Source organism: Charadrius vociferus, unplaced genomic scaffold (assembly GCF_000708025.1).
Source record: "Charadrius vociferus isolate BGI_N301 unplaced genomic scaffold, ASM70802v2 scaffold82, whole genome shotgun sequence".
Taxonomy (NCBI): domain Eukaryota; kingdom Metazoa; phylum Chordata; class Aves; order Charadriiformes; family Charadriidae; genus Charadrius; species Charadrius vociferus.
In genome coordinates, this window is record NW_009647401.1 from 2,433,090 (window position 1) to 2,449,337 (window position 16,248).

The window sequence follows — 16,248 nt, forward strand, 5'->3', positions numbered from 1 at the left end:
GTTTTCCTCACTCTTCAGGAGAAAGCAATTTTGATACCAGCCCTTTGCATTTGTTCATGCACTTCCTGTGATACTTTCATCTGCACAGAATTACAAACCCTCTAATTACAGTTTTTGATCAAAATAACGATTTATGTATAATGCTATTGAGACTCTTTCAACAAGTCTAAGAAAACTACAAGTATCTAAGTGGCATCCTTACATTTTTCATTAAATCTGAATTTAGCATTACAGAAACCCTGAGCCCTCACTTTCTGCATATTGTCCGGAGGACACTTTGCTTGGCTATTGCCTAAAAGTACCAAGGGATCAGGCACTGTGTTCCACAGCCCCAGTGATGTATAGTAAGTGTCAGTGAGAAATGTGCTTCTTTGTAAGGTACGTTTCTCACAATTGGAACAGAAGAGGTCCCAGACTGAAATAGCACTATGAAAATCTCTTGAATAAAATTATGGAGATCACTTGGCTGATGAAACTATTTTAACCAGTGTTAGTATGTTCTTTATTAACATGACGACAAGGTGCAAAAATCTTGAGGGGGAAGTCATTATTATCACTGTTTATACCTGAAGCAGTAGTAAGACCGTTTTGTGACAAATTGCTCATGACATGAAATGAAATTACCTAGAAATATTTTTTTTAAGAGTTAAAATTTAAAGATGAACACTTCATGGGGAAAATAGACTTGACATTCGTGATGTTTTTGAATATGTGTAGGTGACCTTGAAGCCAGAGCAAATGATTCTACCACTGGTGGATGAAAAGCTTCAGCGCAGCACTCTTTCAGGGATTGCATTCCAGCCTCCTGAAATAGTAGCAAATATAGAACAGGTGATGCAGGATCTTCGGTCAGAACCTTTTTACTGGAGACTTCCAGAACAGTTTGAGGGACGAAAGGTAAACAAAATCCCACTGAATACTGGCATGGATTTATATATTATTTTTTTTATCTTATATTTGTATTTCACAATGCCTTTTTTTCCCTTTCAATAAGCATGTCATCATATGGTGGAAAGTACTTCAAAAGAAAATAAATTCCATTCCATTATTAAAAATTACTTGCTCCGTTATCATGGAAATTCATGTCTGTAACATAAACACTATTTAAAAATATGTATTTACATATGTAACGTAATATTCTCCCACAAGATAGATTCTCTCACAAAAATGTTATGTGAAAAATTCAGCTGCATTCATTTAATATAACTATTGTAACTTTTTGTTTCTCTCCATTAAAAAAAAAAAAAGCACCCTTGTAAGTTATACAGGAGAAAATGGCTGAAATAACCTCCCTTTTGGATATTGTTATGTGCCTCTGTGATGATTTATTTTGCACTTTTGATATTTCTTGGTTTGGCTTGGGAAATTTTAGATGTTTCTTTCTCTAAACACAAACTTTGGGGAGCACCGAGGCACATATAAAGAAATACATAACATTTTGGTTTTAGTGTAATACAACAACAAATTTCTGATGGGTATTTTTGAGCACAGCCTTTGTCTCCAGGTAGTTCTACAAGCATGTATTGCTATTTTCTACCTCACGCACATTCATCAGACTGCACACAGGTGCAGAGTGTATCTAGCTCCTACGTATGCCCAGGAATCTATTTCTTTTTTTGTGCTTTGTGTTTTGCTTTGTTAGCTGACCGCTTATGGAGGAAAACTGAAATATGCAATCTACTTTGAAGCACGAGAAGAGACAGGTTTTACTACTTACTACCCACAAGTCATCATAAGAGGTGGGCCTCCCACCCATACAAGAGTTATTGTCCGGCATATGGCTGCCCCTTTGATTGGGCAGCTGACAAGGCACGAGATAGAGATGACAGAGGTAACAATTCCATCCACTTTTTTTTCCCAAAACTTAAGAACCTGGTTCTTTTAAATGCTGTTAATAATCTGGTTTTGTATTACTGTCTTTTAGCATGAATGGGAATATTATGGTGATGACCAAAGACTCAGAAACACTGTGCCCTGGGAATATTATCATGATGACCCAGGTGTCAACAGGACAGTGTCCCAGGCAGATTTCACATGGAAGCCTTATGGAGATGACTCAAGACCAAGTAGATCTGTAACCCGGGAAGACTTCCTGAATGTGTTGTATGATGTACATTACATTCTCATTAAGGCTACTCATGGCAATATCATGAGGCAAAGCAGGTAACTATTTCATGTAGTGGTCTGAAATAGTGCAGAAGTAGTCACAGATAACCTGATAGAGCTTCCCAGCAGAATTTTTATTCATAACATAAGCTATAAACAGTTGCTGAGAAGAACAGAAGGAGTTAGCATTCAGCATAGCAGGAGATGCAGGAGAGGGAAATTTTCTTCTATAGAAAATTTAAATCACAATAGGCAAATGAAGTCCTTATTTTCAGGATCCTAAAATAGAAAAAACATGTAAGCACATGCATCCTGAAACAAACCCAAAGTATTTTTTGAATGAATATCTACTTTATCAAAACACGATGCTGTAATTAAATATAAATGTTAGCATATGAAAGAATTTTCTCTTGCAAGTGGGAAATGAGGTGAAAAGTCAAAGGTGAAAGAGTACTCCTTTAATAAAATGCTACTTAATCCAATATATTAGGGGCAGATATATTCAACATTTTCTATTCAGTTTATTCATTAGTGAATATAATGAAATAAAGGTAATGCTTACTAAATTTGAAGTGAACATCAGACAGCAAGATGAGAGGAATAATACAAAAATCTGTTGCAATCTAAAGGTCAACTATAAGATTTTACACTTTGAAAGGAGTAGTCAATTGAACAAACAAGGAATAAGTGCTTAGTTACCTACTCTTCAAAGAGGGATCTGTTGTTTACAACATACCACCAAGTGAACGTGATTCAATAATGATACCCTTGTTGAGAAATGCCAATATTCTAGCTGCATGTGTAAACAGGTATGGCCTGCAAAGTGCAAAAATGAATCTTTTACTGCTACCCAACACTAGCTAAGCCTAAGCATCAAGTTTTGATTCCTGGAATCCAATAAAAAATTATTAAGTGTTCAGAGGATAATAGTGAATGTCATCACAGGTCAGAAAAGATGACCTGTGAGAGAAGATGTAAAGAATCAGATTTATTTAGAAAGTAGGAATTGCCTTAAGATCCATAAAATGTTGTCATAAAGACAAAGAAAAGAATCAGTTCTCTGTTGCCATAGTGGGTAAGTCAAAAAAAGAAATGAGCTTAAACTTCAGTAGGGAAGATTCACCTTAGATGTGAGAGAAAAATTCCTGGGAGTAAAGAAGTTCTGGAATAGATTATGTAAACTATTCCTAAAAGTTTTTGATTCATAGTATCCCTTGCAAGCAAAATTTGTTAGCAATGACACAGGAATAACTGGAGATAAACTCCAAAGGTCTCCAGAGGACCTTTGTATGATTCTGTCATAAAAGTGATGGGCTAAAATTATTTCTAGATTTCTAGGTCACAAATAGGTCTATAAGAACATGACCTTTGGAGTCTATGATGGTGAATAGTAGGGGCAGATACAATGCAACATTTCAGCATTGCATGACAGAAAACATAGTCGTTGCTCCTGTTGTCTCTATTTAAAGTATATCATTTACAGAAGGTATTCATCCAACTTGCACTGGCTAAATATTGCTAAATATTAACAACAGATGCCATAAATGTTTTACATTGGTTTCATTTATTTTTGGCGTAGTCAATTTAGGATATTGTATTACAAGCACAGGGAATTCCTGTGGAAAGAGATAGGGAAGTAACTCCAGTGTGACATGGAAAATTTAAGAAGCATAGCCATGTTTTGTGTCTTTCTCCCTTCCCTTTATGCACTACAGATCCTACTTCAGTTGTGCAAGCAAAAACTGAGTACTATCTCAGCTAAAGCAGCATAAATTACAAAAATGAACCTCCATTTTCATTATTTTGTTCTGAGGTGCATATGACCATCGTGACTGAACTAGACGGGCGTTGTAATACACCACCGTTTTATCAAGGCTACCTAGTAACGAGGCATATAACAGAATGGAGGAGGACTTTTCAGTTTCAGGGCAGGTTTGCAAGGTGGCACTTAGAGAACCAAAATGTATTTTTACAACATCGCATTTCAGAATGTGACGTTTTATATAACAGCAGGACTTAGCAAAGAGTTCATCTGTTCTTTCTGGTAACTCTCCATCTGGAGTCATAACCTTGTGTATCATGCTGTATTTGATTTTGGAAGTGGTTATGTTACAATAGATTTTTATGATCTGTCTAGTTACATAGTTAACATTCGTCATATGGCATCTGAGACTTTAAGTAGAAAACAAAGAGCAGGAATACATTACTGTTTTTTTCAAGTTAGCACCTTGAATTATTTCAAAGGAATTTTTGCTTAAGACCACAAAATAAATCCCCCAAAATGTTTTTAAAGGTTAGTGGAATATTAGCTTGCATAAGAATTGAAGGCTTTTATTAAAAATACTCTCAGGCGCTCTAAAGGACAACATTTATGCTCAACTTTAAACATATGTTTGAATTAAGTGGCTTATAATAAACCATTTGTTTAAATAGAGTGCGTTGTACTTTCTAAATAAGGTCCCTGTTCTAAACTAATAAAGCTTCTTTTTCTACCTGACTATGCATAGTAGAAAAGTATAAAGCAAAAGAAACTGTGGATGGGAGGAGGAAAGCATTGTATATGAAGTCTTTTAAATTTTTTTAAGGTTTTTAATAGTGCCTTGATTTCAATCGCAGAATTTAAAAGCTGCAGATAAGTGATAAACTACAGGAAAAGCATTTTAAAATAAAGTCAAAGCAGCAGCAGCAGTTGGAAGCATAAAAATAGCCTCGTTCTAGCGTTAGTGCTGTATTAGCTATATAGTTTAGCAGCAATGCTAATGTTGTTTCTGCTTCAAAGCTGCAGCATTACCAGTGATTTAGAGATTTCTGCTCAGAATCCAAAGCCAAACATTTTTCTCCTATATTTTTCATTTTGTTGCCCTCATTTTCACATTCACTGCTCTAAATTGAAACATTTCTTTTATTAGATTTTGTTTTGCTTTTCAGGCAACTGGACTGTGATAATAAATTAGTTTGAATTGGAAGTATGCTTTCAATTTCACTGTGAATTATTTCAATATCCCTGACACTGATCGGGTAGCAGTTGTTGGACTGCTGCCTATTAGACATGTTCCGAGAATCAACCAAGCCTGACCTTCCTTAAGTAGCATTTTCACACAAACAACAGGTAGCTTTGTGGTCCCACAGTATATTATTATGTAAATACAGGTTTCTGACAGTAAATACTTTGCAGCACACAGACCTTTGCCTCAGCCTTGAAGATGACGGGGAGGCAGATTTCATTTTGTTTTTCCATTGAATGTACAGAGATTTCAACGTAAGCTTACATTGATGTATCAGATCTGAATGGGTTTGCCCTCTTCATTTTCAGTCTTATGTTTTGATCTGGCTTTGTTTGCTTGGGTTTTTGGTTTGTTTTTTTTTTGTTCAATTTCCCTGCTCCACTGAACCCCTTTCTTCAGGTAGTAAGAAGGGAGCACAGGGTTTAAGTGACTAGATGATTTGGGGATTTTGCATTGACACAAGGTATCTAGAGGTATGGGTCTGGTCACCTAAGCTCAATCACAAAACTCTCATCTACTTCAGCAGTGAGCGTTCGCTTTTCTTACAGTCGTCCTGACATTGGTGCCTGTATGCCAATGTGCAGAAGAGTGTCACTCAGTCACTCCGTAATCAAGGTTTGGGAGTAGATGAATGGACTCTAAGAATGAGGAGGAGGTTGGCAATATATCTGAAGCTTTAAAATTTACACTCTTCGACCCTTTTTGTTTCTCAAAGACAGTAGCAGCTTCCAGATCACGGCATTCATTTAAAGAAACTAACAAACCCCCCAAATAAAGACGTGAGCTAAAAGAACAGCATTGTGGTACATTAGGATTAAGTGTATATCACTAGATTTTATGTTTGTTGTCTTTGTCCGTGATGTACTCGACGCTATTTGGCAGGTCAGCATGCATGTTGGAAAGACTGGGAGTAGTTGAGAGGCAAGGATATTATTATTAATGCAAGCAAACAAATGTTTGCAAAGTTAAAATATCGGAAGCTTTACAGTGAAATGTATCCCTTTCTGATACTAGCAGATGCTTCTCTACTAGGGTTTCTTGTTTGCTTTAAATTATTTGTTTATGTGTCTAAACAATATTAAGGGAGGGAAAAAAAGGATATCTTGCTACAGATCTGAAAATTCCTGCTAAAATGGCAAATGTCCAATGTCTTTGAAGTCTGTCTAGAGCTTGTTAGGTTGCTTTAGTTGCTGAGGATAGATTTTACTTTTTTTTTTTTTAATGTTGCCTCATTAAAAGCTCATTTAGTGAGCAATTTTATTGCCGTACCTATGAGAATCATGAATTGGAACTGCATTTAGTATGTGACTTCAACTTCTTAATGAGTACCTCCAAAAGAAAGATCAGATATGAGCTTTTGTTAATAGTTTGGCTGAAAAGAGATTAAAAAAAAAAAAAAGATAGCATCAAGCAGGAGAGAAAAGTTATACTATTGCCTAGAAATGGAAAATGAGACTGGTGGCGGTAGTAGCTTTGTTGTTGCCTTAGGAGAGGCAAAAATAGTGCTGTTTGTCTGCTGTAGATCAGGAAGCCTACAAACAGCCAAATAAGACCATTTTCTCCCATGTCAGCTGACTGTGAACTAACTGGGTTTGAATTAGTGCTTGACTAATCTCATTAGAGATGTTTCCTCCTTTCTTTCAGGATTTCTGAGATCTCAATGGAAGTTGCTGAAGGTGGCGCTGTGTCTGGGATGACTCCTCAGGCTCACTTGATTGAGAAATGCGACTGCCCATTGGGTTATTCCGGTTTGTCCTGTGAGGTACAGTACTAACCTGACTTCCAGTAAAAGTCTTTACACCTTCTGCAGTCCGTTCATTAGTAAGGTGTGCTAAGCAATTAGACTGTGAATTCATTTAAATGGCAACAACTCTCCCTTAATTTAATTAATTACACTTTTTCTCTCTCAGGTGTCTCTCTCATAAGAAATTTAAGCACTTCTTTTCGCTTTAGGCAAATATGCCACTGAAACCATGGGTATAACTCAAATACTTAGAATACAGGAAAGTGAGTTTTCCCAGGTCAGCATCTCTGAGGCTGAATTGCATGACTGATGCTGATTGATCAAGCCAGTTTGGACAGATAAGGGTATAATACTATTGCAAGGTACTGTGTACAACAATGTTGTCATGTTATGGTAAGGCCATAATACACAAAACGGTTACAATATCTTATCTTCCAAAAGGCTGATCTGTATGCCTCATTTTATCATGACCACAATTCACAGAATCTGTGGAGAAAAACACAGAAAACCTCTATGTCAAATTAAAAAAAAACACCACACCACAATTGATTCTATAAATTATTGATAGTTCTAAGTGAACTACAAATTAACATTTGTAATAGTGAATAATTAAAGGTTACATACTGCTAATTCCTGAAAAACTAAAGATCTGTCAGCTGACTGAAATTCACCAAATAAAGTATAAAAACAAATTTGAAAACAACAAAGTTAAAAGAACATTACTAAAATTGTAGCACCGAGCACTCTAAACAGAGCCATGCAGAATTTTAAAATTCTATTCTGTAAAGGCTTTCCAGATTTTTAAGTTTGCCTTGTTTGACATTTAAATTCCCATATAAAGTCCTAATAGCTGTATGACTGATTGAAATATCTTGTTTTAAAAAAAAGCTAAGCAGCATTTCAATTTTGATTTCTTAAATGTTTTATTATAATGAATAACTCAAATAACAGCAAAATTTAAAAAGATAAGTCATTTCAAAAACAAAACTTGAAATAGGGTCTTCTGAGCAGTTGCTCAAAAAGGCAATTCATAGTTGAGAACCTGTAGGTTCCTCACATTGATCTTTCCTCTTGAAATGGTTCCAATAGCATGCCTGTGCGGACCAACACTAATAGGATGGAGGTTGTCCATTTTGTTTTCATTTTGCATGCTTGACTGCTCAAAAAAGCACTGCAAATGCATTAAAAATGGAGATGAGAACCATTCTGAAGCATGTCTATGCTTCATGAAGCAACCTTCATGGGAGATGTTTTTAAAAGCTTTATGAAATGTCATACTGCACATGTTCAAACTGTCGGTTTTCTGAATACTTATAATTTATCCAAGTGGATCTATGAAAATGCATTGAAAAGGTCTGCCGAGTTCTGGCAAATATCTTTCCATTTTACTCCCCCACAATTATTCTTCTTCCAGTGCTGGTGTATGACTCCTGTAAGAAGATCTTGCACAAAACCTTGCTTCCTGTCAAATTTCAGTACTCCTTATATAAGCGAGGGACCTGCTTGTGAAGAGGAGCAGCAATTTTGGAACACGGTCCAAATAGTGTATTTTGCTTTATTCTTAGAAGCAGTTGAATCACTGTGTCTTAAAATAAAATATAACAAAATAGATCTGCAGTAATGGAATCTTTTGTCCTGAACCGTTGAAGTTTGGTAAATTTCTAACTCATTGAACACTGGGAGAAAAGTATTGGTCAACTGAGTGGGCTCGGTGCTCCTTATACCTGTACTATATTTATTTTTTTGCTTATCTAAATATTTTTGTGCTGAAGATTGCAAGTTTCAAAATGCCCAAAATCAGCTGTCTTGTATGCTTTTGTAAAATGTATCTTATGATAGGTACCAGAGAAAGTGCTTAAGATGGAACAGTTTGACTGCAGAACAGAAGTTAATATTTTTGACTGTATGTGCTCTTGATGATAAGAATCATAGAATCATAGAATTGTCTAGGTTGGAAGAGATCCTTGGGATCATCGAGTCCAACCATCTACCCTACTCTACAAAGTTCTCCCCTACACCATATCCCCCAACACCACATCTAAACGGCTCTCAAACACATCCAGGGATGGTGACTCAACCACCTCCCTGGGCAGCCTATTCCAATGCCCGACCACTCTTTCTGTGAAAAATTCTTTCCTAATCTACCCTGTTGGAGCTTGAAGCCATTCCCTCTCGTTCTGTCATTAATTATCTGTGAGAAGAGACCAGCACCAACCTCTCTACAGTGTCCTTTCAAATAGAATGGCAGTCTTTCTATGTGCAAACCAGCATGTTATTATTATTAAGAAGGAGCAGCAATTCTAAATGCCTTTGTTGCAATTGCTAGGTGGAGGTAACAGGGAGGAACACCTCGAGCTTTCTGCAAATCCCTGAGACATCCTGATTATGTGGAATCCTGTAAAGGGTTCCCACAAGCTAGCAGTAGGAGGAAATTTTGAGTGAGTAAATGAAGGGAAAGATGCTTTGTTATCTGCAAGAACTCTGCTCCCTTCAGATGTTATATGTGATTGTGTTACACAGCAAATGATGCAACAGGAACAGGGAGTCCATAGGAAATGCGTGCAAAGAAGTGAATGAAGTCATTTTCTTTGCACACTGTTCTGATAACAGCATACGCCTGAATGGCTGTAAATACATGTATGAGAAATTAACAGGTCCCAGCATTTGCTCAGAAGTACAGATTATTTTTTTTTTTAAATTACTGCAACAAATTGATTTTTTGAAGGAAAAAATATGATAATGTAATTAGAACTTTATTTTAATTCACACCTACCAAGGGCTGGAATAAATGTCTCAGTTGCAACCTCCATACTTTGTGCTTAATTGTGCAATCTTCACATGCTTGTAACTTAGTTTATTTTTAGTGTGCTCAGTGAAGGTTATAGTGTGTTCTGTGAAGGTTTATTTAATTTCGGCAAGAGGAAAAAGCATCAGATACCCAGGCATTTTTAAGCAAGTGCTAACAGGGTATGTGTATCTATTTCATGATTTACCCTGTAATTGCATTGTGAGAACTATATGCACAGCAGTTTTTACTGGAAGTGACATTTATATCCTTTTTTTTTTTTTTTTTAATCCAGTAGCAGGCTGAAAAAACAGCAGTAAGAGTTTCCCTAACGGTTACTTCTGAAAAACTTCCAAACTAGTAATGAAAAATGTAGTCTGCTTCATCTTTTGTTGTATGTCCCATTTCATCTCAGAAATGCTTAGATCAAAATAGATGAGAAGAGTGTCAATAGCATATCAGAAAAAAACAGTTAGAGATTAGATTTTTTTTGAGGATGTACCATATATTTATACTCTGATCCTAAAGTTACTCAGAACTTGTAAAGCTGTGCTTGGTACCATTTTGTGCTTGGACAAGGACTCTTCTGGGGATGGAGAGGGAGGAAAAAATTATGAACTTGTAGTAAGAAAAAAAATTACTTTCATTTGAGATTATTTATCTAAATTGGAATTCTTCACAAACCATGAAAAAGCAGATAGACTGTTTCTATGCTTCAGGGATCTTAACGCAGTCTAAGTCAAAATAAAAGGGGAAGAGCAGAAGTGAGTTAGATTACTTTCTTTGTGATTCTAAAGAAAATAATTGTGTTTATGCTTTTTCCATAACTTAGACTCCTGGAGGTTTTGGCAATGATTATAAAACTGTCAGAGTGGTGTCGTATGAATAGAATCTAGCACGTCAGTCAGTGCTTGACTGAAGAATCTTCCTTTTGATCACGAAAAGTTACTTATGCCAGATTCTCTTTTGTTTTATTTTGCATCCATTTTATTGCTGTGTGAAAAGCGTACTGTTCACATTCTTTCCAAAAAGCAGAAATTGTGGTCAACCGTAGGAAATGACCTCATCAGACAGCACCACTAGGTGGTGGGATTTATACATGGGACGAGTGACTTCTCTATATGCACTTACCCCTAATGGTCTGAACTATCAAAATGGTCCTGTTTGTATTTTTATGCTGCCATAGCTGTGTGCTTTCTGGGAGCTATGTAGACACTTTCATGCATTTGCATAATAAGTGTGGAATAAAGATCAAGTGCTTGATTTTGCATGTGTCAGCTTTGCTAGTAATTTTTGGGTTGCTCTCAGAATTTTATTGCCAAGCTGGGGTAGAGGAGACTTAGTGATAAATAAATTTGATTTGGGGCTAATAGTCCCAAGACATGTAAAACCTTTAATATTTTGAATTCTTTACTTTTATGGTCTTTAAATTATATAGCTATAAATAATGCAGCCGTGCAGACAGTTTTTTGATTATTAACATTCGGTTTTTGCTTGTTATCCATCAGGCAGTATGTAGGCAGATATTAGCTTGTCAAACCTGAAAAATTCACCAAGGGCGAAGAAAACAGAATCATAATGCTTGCTCTCCACAGTCCGTGCAAAAAATTTATTTCGAAAACAAACCTTACTCTTAAGAAATGAAAGGAATGATGCTTGATGCACAGGGAGAACAGTGAGATGTTCTGCATCTGAATGAAAGGTCTCACAAGCTGTAATATGAAAAGCCCGGTGCCAGCGGAGTGCTCCAGGGATTTTTCAGCAATGTTTCCAATTAGGGCTGGCTCTTGTTTTCTGTAAAGTACTGTATATTGTTTGTAACACAGCTGGAAGCCTGTCAGGTTCTTTTCACAACTTGTAAAAACTGGTGATTGGAAAGATGAGCTTGCAATGCTCCCCACTCCTAGTCCACTCTGTAATGATCTGTTTTCTTCTGCATCTATTCTGTTGCAGTCATGCTCTCCAGGATTTTACAGGCTTCCATCTTCACCTGCAGGAAGGACACCTGCTCAGCCCTTAGGTGCCTGTGTTGTATGTCAGTGTCATGGACACAGTACTATGTGTGACCCTGAAACGTCCATTTGTGAGGTATTATATTTCTGAACTTCTGTACTAGGTTAATCTTAGTGTAAAATTCTTAAGTTGTGTAACTGATCTAAAAAACCAGAGGACAATATTTTAATCCAATTTTGCTTAAATAGCTTAAGTGTCAAAGTTAAAGGGGGGTCAAAAAAGCAAACCATTTACCTTTACATTTTTCAATTCTGCTTTTCTAGAGTTCACATTATGCAGTGTTTTATTGCTGCTGAATTACTCTTTGTGTAAAAAGGAAAACTAAATATCTGCAAACTAAATAAGCAATGTAGCATGTGTCGTGCCATAAACACAACACTGCTGTTATAGGTAACAATACATGTGACCTGATACAGTAGGATTGAATTTTAATTGATTATTTCTCCTGCTTCAATGGCTGGAACAAAAGAGGGAAGGAAGGATGAATGGGATAAGAAATTCTGTGGTATACATCTGGCTAGCTACAGGCCTCCATTCTTTCTCCTTGTAAACCCATATATAACCCAGCAGGCATTTGATAGATGCTTAAAGCAAGCAGTCCCACTGCGAATCATATCAGAGAGAGAGAAATTATGAATTGAAATAAGTTTGAATCCCTGAGGCTGGGAACAAAATGTTGCCTGCTTTCCTGTAATTATCAAATACAGTTTTCGTTCTGTCTCCTTCCTCTGCAGAATTGTCAGCACAATACTGCCGGTCACCACTGTGAGAGATGTGCCCTGGGATTTTATGGCATTGTCCAAGGCTCTCCGGATGACTGTCAGCCTTGTGCTTGTCCGCTATCCGTTGCTAGTAACAAGTAAGTAAGCAAACTCATGATGAAGAATTACCTTTCCAGCAAGCAAGAACTTTGGTTTGGGCTCACTGTGTCCTTTTTTCAGATAGCTACTGGAGCACTGCATGATGTAAGCCATACTAAAAACTTTCATATCTACTTTTGCTAATTGATCTTCCTTTAAAAGTCAGAAATTGCTCCCTTGCTAATTTGTGATGAATAAATTAATAAATGCTAGAAAATGCAATACTCAACAGATAATGAATGTGTGTTATAAAGGTATTCCCACAAATGAAGCTAGAGCAGAACTCAAGTACAATATAGCCACAAGGGAGCTGTAAAAAGTCTTATGCTCATATATTATGTTGGTATAAATGTGTTACAGTGCCTTTCTTGCTCCACTGTGGAATTTATTGATTCCTTATTTAATGTTACATGAGTTTTAGGCAATTTGTGAAAGATAGAATAATTTAAAAGCAATACAGTTATTGCAGCGTAAATTTTATCGGTTGCTTTATGCTAATGAGCCTTGCCACGATGTCTCCACATGTGTTCCCAACAGATGATACTTTAGCACTTGAGATTTGTTTGTTGTTTTGCTGAGAAGCTCTTAATGATATTTGGAATCATACCATAGCACTATTCTGAAAAGGTTTGTGTTTCATTATCATACTCTTGAAAGGTTGGAAGTGTTCCTTAAAATAATTTTTCTGTGCTTTGTCTGACATTTAGGATGTTTTAGAGAGTATTTCAGCCAGTATATCTGGGAGGTTTTTTTTTTCCCTTCTTCCTATCTTCCTAAGCTATCTCATTAGCTTATTATGTCATGACTGACATGATAATATTTGTGAATTAGTATAGTGCAATTATTTATGAAATTTTACAAAACTCCACTAAGGTTTTAAATACTGTTTTCACACTCCTGTACAATCAGCAGTGAGCTTCAAACGTGATGAGCTGAAAAAAAAAAAAAAAAAGAACAGAGAGAATGAGTTTTTCCTGGGGGGGTGGATCTATTTTTATAGAGTTGAAAATGTGTTGGATAATGAGTTTGTGAGTAATAGATCAATTTGTTTACACTTTTTTGCAAAGGTGCAATTTTATATACTCATTCAAACACTATTGACGTAATGCATTATAAGCAGGTTAGAGTAGGGTGCTGACTGTACTTTACCAAGAAGGAGCTGTGGGCTCCCCTCTTCTTCCATAAAGAGCTGAAAGAGTTTTACAATATTGCACCATTTTAATATTTAGTTGTGTTTCTTTTCCCCTACATACCTTTTTTGTTTAACTGTCTGTGCAGGCACTTAATGCACTAATATTCCAGCAACATATTGCTTTGCACAGTTCCCATAGGCACACACTGCAGTCACTAGTTATTCATCTATGTCATGGCTTAGTAAAAATAATCTAGTGCCTTCCATGATTAAAACCTCTCCCCAACCATGAAGAAGGTAGCTTTCAGGTTTTTTTTTCTCTATAGGCCAGTCTTTTCTCTTCAGTATGTCCTTGAGAAGATCATCTGCCTTTTTGGAAGATTCCACATGGCTATGACTTTGGTTCCTTTCTCCCTCTTTATGTCTTGCCTTTGAGTAAATTCTTCCCAGCTTATCTCCTTTTATTCAAACTAAAATTAAATCAGACTGGAAAGGCTGGATGTTTGTTAGCTCATTTTCCTAATCTTTTGTTTCACATTCTTCCCGTTACTTCCTTTTCTTGATCACTGGGAGTGACAGCACCATTCAATCACACAAGCCTACAGCATAGGTATTGTTGACTCTGATATGACCCTCCATGATTCTGCCCTTCAAGTATTTGCCTAAATTGTGCCAGTATTACAGCTAGGCATTCACAAAATTTTTAATAGAAAGGAGAGATCTCCCACGTGTGTTTATAAACAGATAAGCCATTTACATTAAGAGTGGAGCTTACTGTGGGACTTCTGCACAGCTGACTAGAGTGAAATGATGCACTGGAGTGGAAAAGTTTTTTATTTGCTTTTGTTTTAGTTTTAGCCCTTCTTGTGTTGCTGAAGGATCTAGTGATTACCGGTGTACTGCATGCCCACCTGGATATGAAGGCCAGTACTGTGAAAGGTAGGATGAATGGAAAAAGAAGAAAGAGGGACAATGAAAGGCAAGCAAGACATGAAGTATGAGCAATGTCCTTTGGTACTATAAACACGTATTTACTAAAGTTTAAATACATGCCTTCAGATAAGTTATTTTCTCTTTATATGTTGTTAAAACTTAGCCATAATAGGCAATTTTTATGTATACCCACTGTAAATTGGTAATCAGTATTGTTTATATCAGATATTGTCCTAGTCTTACTTTCTGATTTGTGGAATTTTTTTTTTTTTTCCCCTGGGCCTCAGAAGTTAAAGTGAAAAATATGAAATGTGTCTAAAATTAGACACTTATAGTGTGTCTTGAGGTCACTCATACCCTTTGTTCTAGTGACTATTGTGTCTTCATGGGCACTGACTTTGAAAGACACCTGTACATATATTAATGACCAAATTGCAAATTAATAACCTAAAGAGCAGCTGTTGTCACATCTGTAGCAATACTGTAGGATTAAGATGATGAAAATTAGCAAGTGTCTGCTATGAGATTCCACTTCTAAAGCAAAACACAAGTGGCTAGTGGGAAAAAAGAAGGTCTATAGACCAAACATTTTTCATGTAGAAACTTTTTTGTCATGGTATAATAGAATTTTAACTGAAGGGGTGTGGAATCACTTTTGCGTACTCCTTTCATCCAGACTGTTCCATGTCCTGGTTAAAAGTTATTATCAGTTTGTTGGACAGTTTGCAACATTTCTCACTCTAAAAATGCATACAGAGAGATAAAGCATCAAAAATTTTTATTAATGCTTCATGAATAAATGTTCATATACATTTTGTTTACTGTCTTGCCAAGTATTCATTGTAGTCTCATGTATATGCGTCTCAGTTGGCCAAACCTGGTTTTCTATTTGCAATGTCTAGATGTTCTTCTGGCTACACGGGCAACCCACAAGCTCCAGGAGGCTCCTGCCAGGAATGTGAGTGTGATCGATATGGTGCCGTGCCTGTTCCCTGTGACCCTGTCACTGGACAGTGCACTTGCAAGCCTGGATTCACAGGGTGGAAGTGTGTTGGCTGTGAACATCGGCATGCACGTGATGGCATGAAATGCATTTGTACGTATACTAATGTAATTTTGGAGAATTTTTGATTGTGTCTGTCATATATCAGAAATTCAACCCTGCTTTGTGCATCAGTTAGTTGTGCGGGTTTCTTTGACAATAGTTGCCAGGTTTCTTACCACTTTCACATTCTGGTTCATTTTTTTCACAAGCCTTGAGATGTTAGGAAAACTCTCAATATTTTCTTAATATGCTTACTGAAAATTGACAACAAAGCTTTGAAGGATTTCTTTTTGTGGGTTTTTAAAGTCTGTAGTTTTACTAAAGGTTGTCACTGCTGTTGTGACAATATTTACTCTTAGTGAATTTTTAGTGTTGTCCTAAAAGTTTAACCAGCAATTGCAATGCTTTATGCCATAGGTCACACAAAGAGTTTTTACCAAGGTTTGCTTGGTCATGTTGGTTCAACAACCACCCACTGGAATTTAAAAGACACAAGGAATGTCAGTGTAATATAAGCAGGAACAAAGAACTTCGTAGAATCACAGAAGGGTCAGGGTTGGAAGGGGCCTCTGGAGATCATCTAGTCCAACCCCCCTGCCAGAGCAGGGTCACCTACAGCAGATTG

At 36.6% G+C, this 16,248-nt stretch overlaps 1 protein-coding gene across 1 annotated transcript in view; it reads left to right on the forward strand.

Moving 5' to 3' along the window:
- The window catches only part of LAMA2 (laminin, alpha 2), a 290,790-nt gene that overhangs the window by 169,778 nt on the left and 104,764 nt on the right, over positions 1 to 16,248 (forward strand). Inside the window, exons 25-32 of the mRNA XM_009880193.1 lie at positions 718 to 897; positions 1,643 to 1,831; positions 2,024 to 2,163; positions 6,756 to 6,873; positions 11,594 to 11,728; positions 12,388 to 12,512; positions 14,498 to 14,584; positions 15,481 to 15,674. Of these exons, the coding sequence (XP_009878495.1) occupies positions 718 to 897; positions 1,643 to 1,831; positions 2,024 to 2,163; positions 6,756 to 6,873; positions 11,594 to 11,728; positions 12,388 to 12,512; positions 14,498 to 14,584; positions 15,481 to 15,674 (1,168 nt within the window). The remainder of the gene's footprint in view (positions 1 to 717; positions 898 to 1,642; positions 1,832 to 2,023; positions 2,164 to 6,755; positions 6,874 to 11,593; positions 11,729 to 12,387; positions 12,513 to 14,497; positions 14,585 to 15,480; positions 15,675 to 16,248) is intronic.